This window comes from Equus quagga, chromosome 20, assembly GCF_021613505.1.
Source record: "Equus quagga isolate Etosha38 chromosome 20, UCLA_HA_Equagga_1.0, whole genome shotgun sequence".
Classification (NCBI taxonomy): Eukaryota; Metazoa; Chordata; class Mammalia; order Perissodactyla; family Equidae; genus Equus; species Equus quagga.
In genome coordinates this window covers 34,336,112-34,355,354 of record NC_060286.1, presented here as the reverse complement: position 1 = coordinate 34,355,354, position 19,243 = coordinate 34,336,112, and the positions used below count along the sequence as shown (strand labels likewise).

Here is a 19,243-nt window from a genome sequence, read left to right as displayed (position 1 = left end):
TACTTTTTAAAAGTCTTGAAAACAAAAAAGGCGGCTGCGTTTTGGGAGTTGGAGCTGAGAGGGGCCAGCGAGCATCTGCCTGGGTCTGGAAGGGGCCGTAAATCAGTGGGAACAGCTGCCACAGAGTTCCTGCCCGTTTCCATAAGCTGGAACGGGGCTCCGGAATGTCCGTGTCTCCGCCTGGGCCCGTGTCTGGCTCCTCCGCTCCTGGGCTTCCAACACGCCGGGTGCAAACAGGGCTCCGTGCCCTGGAGATGAAACGGGTCCTTAGCTAAGTCAGACGGAGGAAAACTGCTCATCCAGCTGACCATGGCCGTGTCAGACCTGTGGCATTTGTTTCCCTCTGTCCCTGCCGGGAAGCAATCCCCTCCCCTAGTTTCAGGCTGATTCCCATTTTCCAGAGTTTTCTCCCTGACAGCCCACCTGTAGCCAGTGAGCTGAAGATCAGGCTGCTGGCAGGGAGGGAGCAGTTGCAGCAAGGGCTTAGGGCCCCTCAGAAGCCTCTGGGGAGCAGGGTAGGGGCTGCAGCTACTGGTGAAATGTCCCCCCACCCAGCGTCTCAGATAGCTCAGTGAACTTTCCCTCTGAAAACTCGTCGTACCCCAGTCTCTTAGTTCCCTATTGCTGTGTAACAGGTCACTATGAACGGAGTGGCTTACAGCAGCCCCGTTTATTGTCTCACAGTTCCGTGGGTCAGATGGCCACCTGGCAGGGCTGGTTTCTTTTTCAGGGTGTCACAGGCTGGCATCAAGGCATCACCGGGCTGAGTTCTCGCCTGGAGGCCCCGAGGAAGATCCCACTCCAAGGCTCGTGCCTCTTGGCAGAGTTCTGTTCCTTGTGACCGTAGGACCGAGGTCCCGGTCTCCCCCCGCTGGCTGTCAGCCAGGGACTGCTCTGAGCTCCCGCAGCCCCCAACTTTCCTTCCCACGGGGCCCCGCCATCTTCAAGCCAGCAGTGGTGCGTCCAGCTCTCTTGGTGCCTCTGATCTCTGACTTCCTCTCAGAAAACACACTCTGCTTGCAAGAGCTCCTGTGAGTCAGCGGGTCATCCAGATAAGCTCCCTCTGTTTTGTGGTCCACAGTGTAGCGTGACCCAGTCACCAAGTAACATCCATCGTTTCAGTCCCTGGACTATGTGCAGTGTGCACACGGGACAGCATCTTGGGGGCCGTTTTTGGATTCTGCCCATCATGCAGAGCAACAGAAGCGTTTTTCCTTAAACGCTTGTGAGTTAAGTTGAATTTAATTGCTTTTAAGTCTCTCCATGCCCTGTGGCCTGTACTGGGCATCTAAGGGCATGTGGCCCCTGCCCATCCCCTCACCTGGCGACATCTCTTGCCATATCAGCCCTCACGTTCCACACTGTGGCCGTGCCAAACCTCATGGGCAGCCCCCTCCTGACCCTTGGCCTTTGTCCTCAGTTTCCCTCGACCTGGAACACCCTCAGTTCCCTTGACGAGCTCTAACTTTGGGATTTGGCTCAGGCAGCCTCTTTCAGGAAGTCCTCCTTGCTCCATAGGCCCTTCCGCGTGTGGGCCTCAGTGCCCTGCCTCTCTGCTCCCATAGACCCCTTGCCACCCTTGGTCACACCACCAGTCCCACTGTGCTGTCGTGTCTGCTTACCAATCTCTTCCCACCCAACCGAGGGCCTCCGAGGGCAGGGCCTGGGACATAGCGGGTGCCCAGTACGTGTGCAGACGAAGGAAGGATGTGTGCAGGAATTAGATGCGTAAGAGGCAGACGCACTAGGGGAGCCTCTGAGGCAGAAATTCCGGAGGAGGGGACTGACTCATGCAGGTGGGGTGAGGAGCTCAGAGCCAGAGGAGGGGGTGGCCCTAGCCCTCCGTGGTAACGAGCTATTGCGGAGGTGATGTTTGAGGCGGGTCTGAAACAGTGGCATGAGCTGGAGAAACGGGGGCTGTCTGTGCTGCGGGAGGGACCCCATGCCCAGTCCCAGTGGGCCTCCGGTGCCAGTGTGGACCTAGCCTGTGGGTGGAGGCAGGGAGGAGCTGCCACATTGGGGACAGATGCCGAGGGCCTAGTGAGGGTGGTGGCAGTGGCAGGAGTAGAGGGGACAGAGCCCAGGGAGATTGGAAGGGGGCTACTGACTGGCGTTGGGGACGAGCATCGTGTTTAGGCGGGCAGAGGGTGAGGTGGGGAGGCACCATGGTACAAGCCGTCCCGGGGTGTGCAGGCCAGAGCCGCAGGGGTGGGGCGGTGCTGTGGGGCTGGAGGGGCGAGCGATGCCTCCACGGCTGCCCAGAAAGGCTGGGATGGAGGGGCTTGTAGTCAGCTGATGTTAGTGAGCCCCCAGCCCGGGCCAGGTGCTGGCCTTTGTGACGAGGCTTCTGTTCAGCAGCGGAGAAGCGAAGGGAAGGCTTTCCTGGGGGCAAGTGCAGAGGGCAAAGGCCAGGCAGGGAGGAGCACAGGTGGCCACCAGCAACAGAGCACGGTCCCCTTTGGGAGAGCCCTGCTGGTGTTGGGGTGCAGGGTAGGTGTCTTAGCCGGCCCTGCTGCCACACCATGGAGTCAGGGACCCGGCCAGAGCCCCCACCGCCCGCCCTTCCCTCCCATCCTTGGAGGAGACTGCCGTGGAGTTTTCACTCTCCCGCCTCAGGGCTCCGACCATTGCCAAGAGTGCTGTCGGGCCTGCGAACGTTCGTCCCAGCGTGTCGTCTCACACTGTCGCTGTCATCGTCGTTTCTCTGGCCCTGCGGGACCGACTGCTCAGATCCAACCTTGTGTTCTGAACAGGGGGATGCTGCCTGGGAGCCACATGCTCTGCCGAGAGGAGGCACTGGCCCCTGGGGGGTTGCTGGGGCGTTTGCTGCTGATCTGCTTTAGGAGTCTGAGTTCTGTCGCAGTGGACAGCTGGACGAGAAAGCTTTATCTCTCTCTTTAATGCTAATGTCAAGAGCGTTATCTCTGGGCAGGAAAAACCAAGCACGTTGCTCCTCCATGTCCACTCTCCTGTCTCCCCAGGGGCGTCGTCGGGCCATGCAGAGCAGCCCTGGGCTTGGAGCTGATTTTGGACTTTTAAAATGGTGGACCTGGGGGCCGGCTCTGTGGCCGAGTGGTTAAGTTTGCACGCTGCACTTCAGTGGCCCAGGGTTTCGCTGGTTCAGATCCTGGGCACGGACATGGCACTGCCCATCAGGCCATGCTGAGGTGGCATCCCACATGCCACAACTAGAAGGACCCACAACTGGAATATACAATTATGTACTGGGGGGATTTGGGGAGAAAAAAGCAGGAAAAAAAATGGTGGACCTGCGAATAATGACAGCAGTGATGATGACGGGGGGTGGTGGGGTCTACACTGAGGACCTCTCTCCCGTGCCTCGTGTGTTAACTCGCTTGATCCTTAAGGCAGCTGCACGGGCAGGACTGCTCTCCCCCCCATTTTACAGAGCAGGAAACTGAGGCAGCGAGAGGGGAAGTAACTTCCTCAAGGTTACACAAACCCAGGCAGCCTGGAGTGTCCAGCCACTCGGTGTTGGGAAGCACGGCCAGCTCGACACCTGCCTCCTGGCAAACTTTCGCGGACCCTTCCAGTGGGACTCATGCAGGCATGGAGAAGCGAGGCTCTGGCCCCGTGTTGAAGGCCTGGCCGTGGACCAGCCTGCCTGCGCAGGAAGCCTGCACTGCTGCAGACCAACTTTTGTCTTTGAAGACAGAATGTAACCCCCCGGAGCCTCAGTTTCTTCCGGCACCCAGTGGAGGTGACAGCAGCGATCCGCACCAGGACATTGCCGGAAGAATCGTTCACAGGAGTGGAGGCCTGTAGGTGTTGGGAGTCCTCGTGTGGCTGTTGCTGACACGGAGCCAAGCATGGCCTTCCTGTCGACCTCTGGCCCTCTGTTAGGTGTGAGCCAGAACAGTGGCTTCAGACAGTAACGTGTGTGTGTGTGTGTTGCTCACAGATCCGGGGCGTGGCTGGGCTCAGCTAGTGAGCATCCCTTCGGATCCAGGTGATGGCTCAGCAGGGCACCTGCGCAGTGGCTGGGTTTCTGCGCTGGCCAGGCTCCAGGGCATGTGTCCTGAGAAGGAGAGCGTCTAGTGGCCTTGCCTGAGAGTCCGCACCCTGGGAGGCCCCACGCCCGAGGGGCCAGCAGTCAGGCCTGCATCTTAGTGGGGAGGAACCGTGCTCAGGCCTTCTCTCCACAAGCATCACTGGGGCAGGCCTGCTGTGTTCCCAGCTCTAGGACCTGCCCAGGCAGAGGGAGACACGACCGTCTCCCGGTCTGATTGGAGGGCAGACACCAAGCGAAGCTTTATGTCAGGGCCGACCAGGTGCCATGGCGGGAGGCACGTGCCGGGGCGCTGAGCCAGCTCCCCGAGGCAGGAGCTTGCTTGGAAAACTGAGTGAAGCCTGTTTTGTCCAGAGCCTGATGGTGGGGGGCCGGGGGCGGGTGTAGGCAGGGCCTCCATCTTGGAGGACCTGGAGGGCTGGTTAAGGAGCCTGGACTTGATCCCGAGGACACCGGGGGCCACAGAGGGGTGTGGAGCAGCAGCAGGCCGGCCCTCCACACATCGCTGCTGCCGAGCCCCTCCTCCCCCCTCGCCGCTCTGCTCCATGCGGGCGGTGAGGAGACAGCGAGAGGCCCGTCCATGCTCAGGAGGTGCCCCTTCTCCCCTCCCCGCAGGGGGTCCTGGGAGGAGCACCCTCCAGGCCTGGCTCCTGCCCTGGGGCCCTGGGTCACTGCTGGGCTCTGTCTCTGGGGACCCGAGGGGAGGGAGCCCTGGCCTTTGCTCACAGCCACCGTCCTCACGTGAGCTTCCGAGGTGCCAGGCCCTTCTTTCCCTCAGACGCCCTGGGTGAACCAGACGGATGAGCAGAGCCCGGTCGTGCCTGGGGAAGGCCTGCCCCCGGCTGCCTTTCTGGGAACCTGATTCCCGTGGGTGGTTGGCTGTGGGCCTTGATTACCCCCAGCTCCGTCTGAGCTCCCCGTGCCTGAGCAGTGTGGGCAAAGCCTCCTCCCCCTCCTTGTCCCAGAGCGGGAGCCTGGAGGGGCACCTGTGTCCTTGCTTGACATTCGTGAGACAGGCGTAGCTCCTGAGGAGCGCTCCACCCCGTCGTGGGTCCAGGTTGTTGGCTGGACCTTGGTGAGCAGGTGGGAGCAGACCCACCTCCAGCGAATAGCACAAAGCCTCACCTAGCACTTTCCACTGCATGTCGCACACGGTCCCAGCACGCTCACGCACAGGGACTGACCTAGTCCTTACAACGATCCAGGTAGTAGTTATGCCCATCTTGCAGATGTGGAAATGGAGGCACAGAGACAGCCAGCCCGGAGGGAGACAGTGGACCTCGGATTGGAACCCAGGCACTTAGCCCATGACTGCATACACCCAGAGCCTGCGGGGGGCCACGAGGGTGAGGCTCCACCTCTCCTGCGGCTGACCCAAAGCGGTGGCAGGTTTCAAGTGGTTTCCATGAGTCAGGCTCCCAGTCTCCACATCCCCAGGGCATACCAGCTCCAAGGGCTGGAACATCTCATGTCTTAAACAAAACAAAGCAGATTATTTGAGTTTCATCTCATCTGGGGCTGTGAATGGGTCTGAAGATACACCCAAGGATGTCACCGTCGTCCAGTTGTTTCCACCCTTTTGAAGCCCGACGCAGATCCCCCGGCAAATCCAGCCGCCGCCATGCTTCAGGGGGCCTGCAGGGAGAGATGAGTCACCTACTGCAAAGGGAATGAGGAGGAACTGGAAGTTGGTGTGAGGGGACATGCTGGGGACAGAGCAGGGGACAATTCCGAAGTGTAGCGGGAGGGAATCAGCAGCGGAGAGCAGACGTTCTAAGTTATTTGAAGGAGGGGCAGGGGGAGGTGGTAGAGACCTGGGTGGTGAGGGTGTCCCAGGGGAGGATGCCCCAGGAGAACAAGGAGGCGGGGATGGAGCGCCACCTTGGGGAAGGGCACGCAGTTTGCTATGACTGGACACTGGAGCGCTTCCCGGCCAGGTCGGGTGGACGGGACATTATACTGTGGGCGCTGAGAGCAGGGCAGTCATGAGGATGGGAATGCCCTCTGTGGGCCCGGGTCCGGCTCCACATCAAAGACCAATGCCCACTTCCATTGCCTCTCATCCATGGGCCTCTCATCCAGCCCCTCCTGGCCTCCTCTTTCTGGCTCCAACCTGCGGCCGCTTTCCCACCCCCACGTGCCTGCGACTTGACCGTTCTGAATTACTGGGCGGCTGCCATCATCATGAGCTGGAAAGCCATTCGGGTTGTTTTCAGAGCTGCCATCAGGCTGAAACTAGGTTCACTCAGAATGCGCAGAGTGTCTTTCCCCGTCTAGAATTCAGGAGCACGTGGCTCCTGCCGCTGACAGCTAAACAGCAGAGGGAAGGTGACTTTGGACAGTCGGGCACCGAGTGAGTCATGGACACTGGGCCTGCAGGGTGGCAGGCCAGGCTCTCAAGGCCATGCCTTCCCGTCCTGTGGCCAGTCATCAGGGCCGTGCCAGGCCAACAGCGCCACACGGTGGCTGGCTGGGGAGTTGCAGGCCGCCTCCTGTCTTTCCCTGTGCTGGTGGCTTGCGAGGGCTCCGTGCTTCCCCTTCTCCTTTTGTTTCCAGTGCTCACAGCTCACTTTTACTCCATCTCTCAATTCTTCTCACACGCACACACTTGTCAGAGCAGTGGTTCTTACTGACGCCTGCCGCCTCTGAGCATTGCTAGGCCCAGGGCAAGGCCTGGTCCTGACCCCAAGGAACGTACACTGGTTGCTGAGTGAGAACCCAAACACGTGCACGTTTAATAGGGTGCGAGAGATGAGCAACCAAACAGGACATGGTGCAAGGCCAGACGAGCGTGCCCGGAGAAGGTGCCGGGGGAGGTGCTGCTGGGCGGCAGCATTGTTACAGCACAGCTTGCTCTGAGCTTCGGGGACCCGGAGCCATGCTGGGATGACTGGCTTGTGGCCGAGTGGTGGGGGAGGGGAGTCCCAGAGGCCCATGTGGGGAGTGAGGAGAAGACCACTCTGCCCGGAGCCGGGTTTGGCCATCAGTGACCCCGGGCTCTGCGCTCTGAGAGGAGTAGAGAAGCTGTTAGTCGGCTCGGGCCGCCGTAGCAAAGTACCACAGGTTTAAACGACAGGAATTGAGTTTCCCACAGTTCAGGAGGTTGGAAGTCCAGAGTTAAGCGTCGGCAGGGCTAGTTTTTCTAAGGCCTCTCTCCCTCGTCTTGTAGGCGGCTGTCTCCTCGCTGTGTCTTCCGTCCCGTCTGTCTGTGTGTGTCCGTGTCCTAATCTTGTTATAAGGACACTGGTCAGATTGGACAGGGCCCGCCCATATGGCCTCTTTTACCTTAGTCACCTCTTCAAAGGCCTTCTCTCCAAATACAGTCACCTTCTGAGGTGCTGGGGGCAGGACTTGATCCTGTGAATTGAGGGAGGGACGCGCTGCAGCCCGGAACAGGAAGGGGAGCAGGGTCAGGCTGCAGAGGCCTGGAGAGACGCTGGACTCATGCTCGAGGCGGCCGTGGACCGTGCCTGGGCTGACAGCTGCCTTGGGAGACAGGTGGGAGCTTTAGAGAGAGGCTCCGGGATCCTACAGCGGTCTGCAGGTTGGGTTAGATGGTGGGCAAGGTGGGTGTGACACCAGGAATCTGGTGGCTGGTGGATGGAGCAGCCGATGGTTATGGGGTAAGGGTCCCAAGAAGGGGGTTCCTTGATTCACAAACTCCAGGAACATTTGGTCAGGGAGCTGGGAAGAAGCCCAGTGCTGGGGCCACAGCACTTGTTCTGTCCGTGTCCTGGGAGGACAGGCTGAGATGAGGGGTCGTTCTGGGTAGGCTGGGGCCACTGCAGCTGCCCAGACCCTGGGGTGGGGCCGGGTGGAGCACAGAAGGGACTGGCAGAGGTGTGGTGGGTGCCAAGTGCCCTAAGGAGGGTGATGTGGCCTCACTGAGTCCCTGCAACAGCCCTGGGAGGTGGGCAGCGTCACTATCCCATTTTACAGATGATGGAAAGGATCAGAGAGGATCAGTGACCTGGCCCAGTGGCACAGGTTGCAAGGACTGAGCTGTCTCTTGGGCCGCAGAGCTGATGCTTGTCATCGCTGCCCCATTTTGCTTTCTGGGCTGCCCTTTGCAGTGACTGCCTCCTCCAGGCAGTCTTCCCTGATGCCACTGGTCCTGGGCATCATGCTGGACGTCTCAGTTGTGTACTCAGCATTCAACCTGCTTCCATTTCTCCAGCACCCTCTCTTCTGCTGCTTGCACTTGGTAATCTGATTTTAGCCATATCACTCACAGTTTATTTCTTGTTAAACGAAAAAGGTCTGAAGCAAATAATGGAAAAATGTGAACATGTACTCTTTAATTTAGACACTGTTTCATAATTTAAAAATACATTTTCTAAGGGGGGGCAGGAGGACAGGCCTATGAAGTAGGTACTGTCATCCTCATTTTCCAGCGAGGAAACTGAGGCAGAGAGCTAAAATTACTTGGGCAGAGTTCATACAGCTGGTATGGGGTAGAGCCAGGATTCAAGCCCAGGCAGCCTGAGTCCCCTGCAGGCCCTAAGGGTCTTTGTGGGGCCCCATCTGTGCGTAGGCGGCCGTATCATAAGTCACCGAGATGAGCAGCACAGGGCCCTGGGCGAGCCCAGCAGAAGGGGCCTCCTGCTCCCCGATGTGCGGGAAGGAGGTGCTCAGAGGAGGGAGGCAGCCGGCCCTGGGCTGGGAGGACCAGCAGGAGTTTCCCAGGCCAAGAAGGGCCTGGAAGAAAGGGCTTCGGGGGCTGAGGGACCAGCATATGCAAAGGCCCAGAAGGCTGTGAAATCTGGACATGGGTTTTCCTCAGCTCTCAGAGGTTGATGAGAGCCTGGATCCTGCTCCCCACCCCTACCTTCCTGTGCCCCATCTGCCAGTGACACAGAGGATCTCTTTGCCCTCTCCTGGATGAGGCCGTTTCCTGCCGTTCAGCGTGGGCCCCTGGGAATGGGGAGTGGCCCAGGAAAGCAGGACAGCCCGCCTCTGAGGGGCAGTGTCTGGGGCTGGTGCGGGAGCCCAGGGCTGGGATGCTGCTGACCCTGCGGGAACCTGCTCCTTCATTTGGGCCAGGAGAGCTGGGAGCCCAGGCTACCGTTCAGTCTGTTCACTCGCTCACGCGTTTTCGGGGATGTGAACCTGGCAGAGGAAGATAAGGTCTCTGCCGTCATGGAGCCTGCGTTTTGCCCAGCAGGTGGAGGCCCAGGTCGGGGCAGCAGCTCTGGCTACGGCGAGAGGGTTCGCATAAATTCAAACTTCTTGCCTTCACCAAGGCCCGCTGCCATGTTGCATCCTCCAGGGAGCCCTCCCTGGTCTTTCCAGAATGCAATTAGAAGTCTTACCCCTGAACCACATGCTCCCTAGGTCTGGGGCTGCTGCCCCTTGGCAGCCAGCTCCCCTGCGGGTCGCAGAACCCTGGTCTGCTGCCTAGAAATCAGAGTCACACGCTCTCTCCCGGCCCTGCCTCCAGCACGCACTGGTTGGAGTGCTCCTGTTGTCTCCGCCTCTGCATCGGGAGCTGGGCTTCAGTGAACCGGCCCCTTGCCACTGCCCGGCTCACAGTGGCACCTGGGAGCCCTGGCCTTCCTCGCCGTGCGAGGAAGGTGTGAACAGATGGCTGCACCAGGTCCTTGCTTGCCGCCCCCCGAGAGGCTTAGCTGCTTTATCTGGCATTTTGCAGATTGCACAGCACTGTTGTGTCATCCTTGATTCTCGCTGCAACTCCGCCAAGTAGGCAGGAGGCTTACCATGACCCCCTTCTCCCGGTCAGGAGCCCAAGACCAGACGGGCCGTGTGGTTTCCAGGGCCCAGGGGAGCTGCTGGGATCACATGTAGGTCTTGGGCCCACGTCCAGTGCCTTCACTCATGAGGTCATGCACAGGCCTTGCCCGCAGCTCTTCACACTGGCCTCGGCTTTGTGCCTTGCTCCCCCTCCTAGGTGGCCCACGGCCCCCAGAGTGACCATACGTGCCGGGATGGGATCATTCACTCTGTCGCCTGTTGTCCTCCCTCGTGAAAGTACTGCCCAGGTTTCTGAAAATGGGACCGCCCAGGACTGGGAAGACATGGTCAAATCCTTTCATTTCTGCTCCCTTTGGAAACAGTGTCACAAGAACCATAGAAATGTCGATTCCCGTGGACCCTGGAACCCCAGTGCTGAACACTTGGTGTGTGGAAATGATTTAGCACAAGCAGAAAACTTATGCCTGAGATTGTTCATTGAAGCCGTCTGCCGTGGAGAAAAATTGGCACAAACGGAAATGTCTGACTTGCGGGGAGATGTCACCACCAGATGAGCAGGACATGGTAAACCATGGCAAAATCCTGATGGCAACAGTGTTCGAGAAGAACAGGATTAGAAAAGGAAAATGCAACCACAGTCACAGCAAAGTAGAGAAACAAGATGTTTGTGAGGAGACAGTCCTCAGAGGAATGAAGGGCGGGCTGAGGGGTGATCATGGCAGCTGCCTTGTTTTCAAGTGGAGCGAGCCTGAGGCAGGGCAGGCCTCAGGGGAGTGGGGCAGTGACAGCATGATGGTGGCCGGCGGCCCCTGCGGCAGGCTGGGCCTGGAACACTGTACGGGTGGCGCCCAGACACACTGACCGCAGGTCCTGCATCTGTCCGGATGCCCAAGGAGCCAGCCTTGCTTACCAGGGCGCTGTCAACCCCTTCACTCGACGGGCCAGTCCATTCACTCAGCGAGTATTGTTGACCACCTGCTGTGTGCCAGGCAGTGTTCTAGGCCCTGGACCTATACAGCTGAACAAAACCCGCAAGCCCTGCCCTCGGGAACTGACGTTCTGGACAGGGAGACAGAGCCCACAGTTGTAGTATGTCCTCTCCGTGGGACGCTCCAGATGAGATGTCGCCCCACTGCCCAGGACTACGCAGCAGGCTCCTGGCCACTGGGCCCCTCCCTGGTGTGTCTGCCAGCATTCCTCTCCCCTCAGCACAGGCCTGACTCGGGGGTGTCATTCTCTCCTTTGGGGTCTCCACCTGTCTCAGAAACTTCAGAGGATTCCAGCCTGCATGTCCTCAGGGACCATCTCTGCCCCCAGGTCTTGTGGGGTTTTCATGAGGTACGTCTGGGTGAAGAGGTTAAGCCTGTCTGAGAGAAGGGAACCGAAGCAGAGGCTCATCACAGCTGTCCCCAGGCCCAACACTGCCAGTGCCTCACCAAGGCTTCCTTCACAGCCACATGAAGAAGGCCTGCTCTGCCAGCACCATGCTAGGCACAGCAAGAAAGCCAGTGAGGACGGCGCCCAGCACCCAACATACCCCAGGAAGCTGGACGTGGACCAGTGGCCATGATTCAGGATCTGCCTGTCCTCCTGCGGTGGCAGCTGCCCCTGTTGGGTACCTTTATGTGCCAGGCCTCCCAACAACCCTCCAGGGAGGCATCGCTCCCATTTTACGGACAAGAAGAGCAAGGCCCAGCAGAGTTAAGCCATTTGCTAAAGGTTGCGGCTAATGAGTAGTTCATCCCAGGTTCAAAGTTGGGCTGACTGGCTTCCAACCCACACCCTCAGAATGCCAGTCTCCCCTTCTCCTTCACCCCTCCTTGTCCTCTGCTTGTCATTGGTCTTTTGTCTTCTTGCGAGTTCTGTAGCAGCTGCCACCGGTCAGATGCGAGCATGGCCACCTGGCAGAGTGGACGGGGCAGTTGTGTGCAGCTTGGGACGCCTGGCCTCTCACCTTGGGTCTGCCAGCGACTCAGGTGTGGCCTTGAACTGTTCTCTTCCCTTCTGTGGACCTGTGGACGTGTGATTGGGGCTCGCCCATCTCCCAGGCCTCCAGCATCACGTTCTCCGATGCGGGTGGCAGAGAGGGAAGACGGGGTGTTGTGGTTTCCCAGGGGCTGATGTTTCAGCTCTTGACAGAACACAACCCACCATCTAACTAAAAAAAGCCTCTTTCCAACTCCCATCCAGAAATAAGCAACAGTAGCCTTTTTCAGGGAACCAGAAATAGCCTCCCGGGCTCCCAGTGCTGCCTTAGAGAAAGAGGCCTTATTCTCTCTCCATTTGGGGAGAAGAGCTGCTGGCGACGTTGTGAGTTTCCCAGGGCTGAGCTGGAGGAAGCTCTGCTGTCACCGCCTCTCACGTGGAGCAGGGCCCGCGCGTGTCTGCTGCCACCGAGGGGCTGGCTCTGATGCTGCAGGGCCTGGTTGCTTCCCAGGCCTTCCACTGCTCGGTGACCTCTGTGTCCATGAGCTGGACTGCCGTCACCATCCTCAGCTCAGAGGTTGGGTCCAGTTCGTGCCTCCAGACGGCAGCATGTCCTTGAGCAGAGTCTTTGCACTGGCTGTTCCCTCTGCCCGGAACACACCCCCCTGGATGCATGATCCATTCGCTAGCCTTCGCTTCTCTTTGCTCAGTGAGGCACCCCTGAATCACACCCCCACCCCTGCTGGCACCCCCTTCGGCTCCGTATTTTGCACTTTGTGTTTCCCACTGGCACTGTTCACCTCTGCACTCTACTCATCAGTCCAGTTTGTTGTGTGGTTCACCTCACCTGGGACGCGAGCTCCACGAGGGCGGGGTGACTCTGTCTGTCCACTGCTGCATCTCCAGCTCCTAGGGTTTACTTGAGCTTCAATATATTTCTTTTTGTTGGTGAATGGTTCTTGAAACCAAAATGGAAAGAATGGTTTCTAATTTACTGCGATTTCCTGGACATGCAGGATGATTTTGGCTACAAGGAGCCAGAAACTGGCTCAAGCAGTAAAGACGTTGTGGTCTGCTGTACCCAAGTCCAGAGTGGGAGATGGCCCCAGGTGTGGAGCAGGCTGCGGCCCAGTGAGGGACACGGGTCCCTTCCAGCCTCTGCCCCATGGGCTCAGGATGGCCTTCACCCGAGGCTGGCCCCTCGGTGGGGCCCAAGCTCAGACGGACTTCAGCCGGTGCTGGCCCCTCGGTGGGGCCTGAGCTCAGACGGCCTTCAGCCGGTGCTGGCCCCTCGCTGGGGACTGAGCTTGGACTGTGGGCCCTTCCTGGCAGTGTGAGCAGGCCAGTCTCAGTCTCGGGCCCATCCCTGGAGAGGGAATAGGGTGAGCAGCTAGTGGTCTGCTGCTCAGGGTGTGGTCACAAGCTCCAGATTAGGATAAAGGAGGAAGAGTGTGACAGTGTGCATGTACCCCTCTCTCTTGGCACACTTGGTCCTTTGCCACCTCTGCTGGGTCCTGCCACCTCACACACCAGAGCCTGAGATTTCCAAAAGGAAACATGGGGGTATTTGACTGAATGCTGGTTGTGATCCAGTCATTGGAAATATCTTGTGTCTGCATTTCCTTTGGACCCCAAACATCTCTGGGGAAACGCTCCCCTGTCCTGTTCTGACTTTCACCCTGGACCTAGCGTGGGGAGGGGACACTGCCGGTTTGCTGGGAGAATTGAAGGAGATAGTGTTCTGTACGTGAAACATTTATTTAGTCCAGTGTCCCGCAGGGAGCAAGCACGCGAGGGACGACAGCTGCTGCTGCTGGAGTTTCTTCTTATTTTTTTTTATTGATATAATTCACATACCATAAAATCTACCTCTTTTGAGTGTACATGTAATTCAGTAGTTTTGAATATTTTTACAAATTATACAGTCATCACCACTATCTTATTCCAGAATGTTTTCCATCACCCCGAAAGAAATGTACCCATTTGCAATCTCTCCCCATTCCCCCCACCCACCAGCCACTGGGAGCCACCCATCTCCCTTCTGTCTCTATGGATTTGCCTATTCTGGTCATTTCAGGTAAATAAAGTCATATCATATGTGGCTTTTGTGCCTGGCTTCCTTCACATAGCATAATGTTTTCAAGGTTCATCCGTGTTGCAGCATGAATCAGTGCATCGTTCCTTCTTATGGCTGAATAACATTCTGTCGTGTGGGTAGATCCCGTTTTATTTACCCACTCATCACTTGGACGTTTGGGTTGTTGCCACTTTTGGCTATTATGAGTAATGCTGCTATGAACATTCTTGGACAGGTTTTCGTGTGGACGTGTTTCCATTCTCTGGGTTATATTTCCAGGAGTGGATTACTGGGTCATTCTGGAACTCTGTGTTTAACTGTTTGAGGAAATACCAGACTGTTTCCCAAACCAGCCGCACCATTTTGCATTCCCACCGGCAGTGTCAGAACACTTGTTGTTGTCTGTCTTGGGGGTTATAGCGGTCCCACTAGGTGTAAAGTCATATCCCATTGTGGTTTTGATTTGCATTTCCCTGATGGCTAATGATGTTGAGCACCCTTTTCACATGCTTATTGGCCATTTGTATGTGTTATTTTGAGAACTGTCTATTCAGATCCTTTGCCCATTTTTAAATCAGGTTGTCTTTTTATTGTTTGGTTGTTAATAGTTCTTTATGTATTTTTGATACTAGACCCTTGTCAGATACATGATATGCAAATTTTATTTTCTCCTTCTGTGGGTTGTTTTTTCTCTTTCTTGATAATGTCCTTTGAAGCACAAGTCTTTAATTTCAATGATGTCAAATGTATCTATTTTTACTTTGATTGCTTGTGTTTTTAGTGTCTAAGAAACCATTGCCTAGTCCAAGGTCATGAAGATTTACACCTCTGTTTTTTTCTAACAGTTTGATGATTTTTAGCTCTTATATTTAGATCATGATCCATTTTGAATCGGCTTTTGTATATGATGTGAGGTGGGGCTCCAACCTCATTCTTTTGCATGTGGATGTCCAGTTGTCCTAGGACCATTTGATGAAAAGAATATTTTTCCCCTTGTCTTGGCACCCTTGTGAAAATGTCACTTGATTTGAGACGTACGGGTCTATTTCTGGACTCTCAGTTCTCTTCCCTTGATCTGTATGTCTGTCCTTCTCCAGTAGCACACTGTCTTGACTGCTGTAGCTTAGTAGGAAGTGTTGAAATTGGGAAGTGCGAGTCCTCCAACGTTGTTCTTTTTCAGGATGGTTTTGGCCTTCTGGGTCCATTGTATTTGCATATGATCTTTAGGATCAGCACGCTGGGGTTTTGATGGGGATTGTTTTGAATCTGTAGATCAGTGTGGGTGTGTTCCCAGCTTAGTAAAATTAAATCTCCTATCCCAGAACATAGCGTGTCTTTGCATTTATTGAGATCTTCTTTAATGTCTTTCAACGATATTTTGTAGTTTTCAGCATTTAAGTCTTCGTTAAATTTATTTCTAAGTGTTTCATCTTTTTGATGCTATTGTAAATGGAATTTTTTTCAATTTCACATTCAGACTGTTCGTTGCTAGGGTGTAGAAATGCAGTTGCTTTTTGTATTTTGATCTTGTATCCTGCAGTCTTGCTGAACTGGTTTATTAGCTCTAGTAGTTTTTGGTTTTTTGTGTGTGTGGATTCCTTGAGATTTTTCTGTATACAAGATCATGTTTTCTGCAAATAAAGGTAGTTTTATTCTTCTTTTGAATCTGGATGCATGTTATTTCATTGTCTTCCCTAATTGCCCTGGCCAGAGCCTCTAGTGCAGTGTTGAATAGCAGCAGGAAGAACAGACGTCCTTGTCTTGTTCCTGATCTTAGGGGACAGCATCCAGGGTTTTGCCGTTGAGTATGGTGTTAGCTGTGGGTCTTCACAGATGCTCTTTATCAGGCTGAGGAAGTTCCCTTCTGTTCCTGGTTTGTGGAGTGCTTTTATCCTGAAAGGGCATTGGATTTCGTTGCATGCTTTTTCTGTGTCTCTTGATAGGATCGTGTGGTTTTTCTCCGTTATTCTGTTAATATGGAGAGGGCGATTTTTCTACTAGGGAGGCTGTGTCAGTGGCATGGACTGGGAAGTCAACTGCCCAGGTGTGAGCCCCCCAGCCGTACCACTCACTCACTGTGTAACTCTGGGCAGGACACGTCACGTCACCTCTCCAGGCCCCATTCTCCCCGTCCGTAAAATGGTGTTGACCGTGCTTCCTCATAGGGTTCTCGTGAGGGTGAACGAGTTCCTTCGTAGACTGTGTGGAACAGTGTCTGGTATGTAACAAGTGCAGCTTATTGAGATGTTGGCTGTTAGTGGTGACGTTTTGTGAAAGTGTTGAAGGGCTGGGGTGGGAGGGGACGTTGAGGGGGTGCTGCGAGGCAAATCTAAAAACCAGGCTGATTTGCCTGTTCTGAAAATCTGGTGGTGGGGAGTCTGACGTGCTTTCAGGAGGTAGCCTGTGTGACTCCAGCAATTTCTGAATCTTCCTGTGTGTGGCGAGGGGGAGGTGGGCCAGGGCGGGGCCCCTGCCAGGCCAGGTGAGCACCTGCCCTCAGTCCACCTGTGCAGCATCCTCCAGTGTGTTCATGCCTCGAGCGTCACATCTCTCTAGGGCCGGGCTGCAGGGGCTGTGTGTTCACAGGAACAAGCCTTTGCACAGACTGCTTCCTCCCGCCAGAGTGGTGGAAGAGCCTGCTGGCCCCCCACCACCGTTGCCGCCCTGGCTCTGACTCTGGGCTGGGGGTGCAGAAATGAGGCCTTGTTTAGCTAAGGGCTTACAGCTGAGGGTCAGGACATTGTCCCCCACGCCTCCCCACTCTGATTTTCCTGACTTCTCTTTTCCTGGCCTGCCGTGTGAGCCTGGCTCCTTGTCCTGGCTCTCTCATTGACTACCATGTGACCTCGGGCAAAGACGACCCCTTGGGCCCTTGGTTTCTGCATCTGTCGGTGGAGACTCTGTCACCACACTTACAGGATTTAATGAGTGTTGTATGCGGGGGGCCGGCAGCGCCTCCTCAAACCACCCTCCCGGGGTCCCCAAGAAGCTCTGCAACCCCTGAAATCTGCCAACACTCTTGGCCTATTTGGAGTTTGGACTTTGTGGGTGAAGGAGGGAGATTAAGACATTTTTAATATGCCCTGTGTAATTCTTGGCATTCATTTTAATGAGCTTTATGAGGCTGGATCTCACCCTGGTTTAACGTACTGACTTCCTAGCCAGCCAAGTAGCTAGAAGCTCTTGGAGACAAGCCGCTTGCTTATTTACTTTTGATCTGGTTTCCAAGTTTGTGGGTGGGAGGCCGCCCCCACCCCACTAACACTTAGCCTTTCCCAGCCCTTGTGCCCAGAAGTACAGAGTGGTCCCACCTCCTGAGAGCTGTTGGTCTGACCAGGGAAGAAGACTAGACAAGAAGTAGGAGTAACAAACCAGTAATGTAGTTGAACCATCAGTAGAGAGTCAGAATGCGTTTTGTTATCCCACAAATAATCTGTTTTGCCTTCACTGGTGCCTGGCACCTGGAGCATCCTGATGAACAGAGCAGATTCAGTTCACGGGGCTTTTCAGAAAACCAGACACACCTAGAACCTGCAGGGTGGGCGCCTGGAGGAGGTGGGCACCCCTCTGAGACTCGGGGCTCAGGAGAGCTGAGGCGGGGGAGAAGGTGTTGGCAAGGGCTGAAGTGTGTCTTCAGTGCAGGAGGGTGGGAGCGTGCTTGAGAGGAGCTAGGAGGCAAGACCCAGTGCGGGGCGGGGGTTGATTAGCTGTGCCATTCCGTCTTCTGCCTTGCGTTAGGTAGGGATAGGGTGCAGGCCCTGCCGTGCCGCTGCGGGCGTCCTCATGCGACTCCGCAGCCTCCACTCTCTCCTCAAGGGGCTGCTCTGCAGGCTTCAGAGGTGATGCCTACAAAAGCCCGTAGCACGGTGCTAGCCACATGGCGGGGGCTAAGTGTGCCGCATGGTTCCTGCGATTCCTGTTGAGCCAAGACAGCAGGTGGGGGGACCAGTCTGTATTGAGCCAGAAAAATGTGCATCGCTGGTTGAAAGTTCGGGTTTCAAAACAGCATCCTGTTGTAAAGCTCTGTGTGCGTGTATGTGTATCTGCCTAAAACAAGGTGGTCGCAATAGTCACGTCTGTGAAGGGGTGTGGTGTTTACTTTTCTTTGGTCTTCCAGTTTTACACTTATCATATATTGGTTTTGTAATTATAGAAATGTTATTAGAAAATGTGATTAGAGAGTGTGCTGCTGTTCTCAGTGGGGGGTGTGTGTGTGACTGTGGAATTGGGGCATCAGATGAGGAGAGCAGGGCCTGGAGGGCGGCCCCCAGGGAGGTGGGTCTGACCCAGGACGCGGCCGGCGGGCAGACGTGCTGACTGACGCGGGCTTCTCCTCTGTCCCCAGATGACAGGATCTGCTCCCCGCCCTTCATGGAGCTCACGAGCCTGTGCGGGGACGACACCATGAGGCTCCTGGAGGAGAACGGCCTGGCGTTCCCATTCAGTGCGTATCACCTGGAGCTTGGTGGGGTGGATGTGGGGGTCCATGGGTGGGCGGGGCTGTCCACGGCCCCCTGGCCTTCACCTTTCCAGGGTGGATGAAGGCCTTGGCTGCCTAGGAGGGGATGGCCCTGGGTCCCACGCCCTCCCCCCTGCACTGTGGAAACAGATCCTCAGGTAGTCTGGACAGAAGGGCTTTTCGTGCCTGGCCTGGGGTGTCCGTCCAGGTCACCCTGAGGGCAATTGCTGGCCGTCGTCGGGCCGGTGTGTCTCCCCAGCCCCCACCTGCCTCTTTCGCCAGCGGCAGTAGGAGTTTGGGGAGTTTCTCCCTATATCTGCCAGGCTGGGCTTCATGGGTGAATCACCTTGCTAACTCCTCTCGGCTTTTCTCTCCCTTACCCACAGTTTGCAAAACCAGAGTGGCTCATGGCACCAACTCTCATGAGGTGAGTAGATTTGACCACCTGACTGCCCCCATCCCCCACCTCCCCACCCCAGCCGTCCCCCCCATCCCCCGTCCTTCCAGCTCAGGGTGGGGAGCCCACTGGAGGCTCTGTGCCGGATCTCACATCTGCTGCTCCCGCCCCGTGTCCTGCTCCTGGTTGTGGCTGCTTCCTGGTCCTGTCCTCCCCTCTCTCCCTCCCTTCCTTCTCTGAGCTCCCCAGGAGTCAAGCAGGAGAAACGCTGCGGCTTTGCACGCTGTCTCCAACCTCACCCCTTGCCTGTCCTGTCCCATGGCCAGGATGAGCCTGCCCCCTTTGAGCCCATGAGAGTCATGACCCAGTCTGACCTGTCCTTTGGCCTGTCAGTGTTGCTCACTCCCTGGGCACCTGTTCTGTCGGGCACTGGGCTGGCCCCACGGCCGCTGTTAGCTGAAGAGATCCCATCCCTGTCCATGAGGATCTGCCTGTCCTGCTGGGTTGGAAGAGGGGGGGAGGGGGAAAGGGCCCCTACCTGCTCGATGCATTGACTTACCCACCCAGGTCATTCCTGGCCCCACCTCAGGTGCCAGGGGACGGTCACATAAGACATGAATCCTGCCCTGATGGGAAAACGGA

General features: G+C 56.4%; 1 protein-coding gene across 1 annotated transcript in view; it reads left to right on the top strand.

The window, feature by feature from the left end:
* Nucleotides 1-19,243, top strand: part of ITPK1 (inositol-tetrakisphosphate 1-kinase) — a 172,451-nt gene that overhangs the window by 132,921 nt on the left and 20,287 nt on the right. The window contains exons 5-6 of the mRNA XM_046647695.1: nt 18,091-18,189; nt 18,591-18,631. Coding sequence (XP_046503651.1) covers nt 18,091-18,189; nt 18,591-18,631 — 140 coding nt within the window. The remainder of the gene's footprint in view (nt 1-18,090; nt 18,190-18,590; nt 18,632-19,243) is intronic.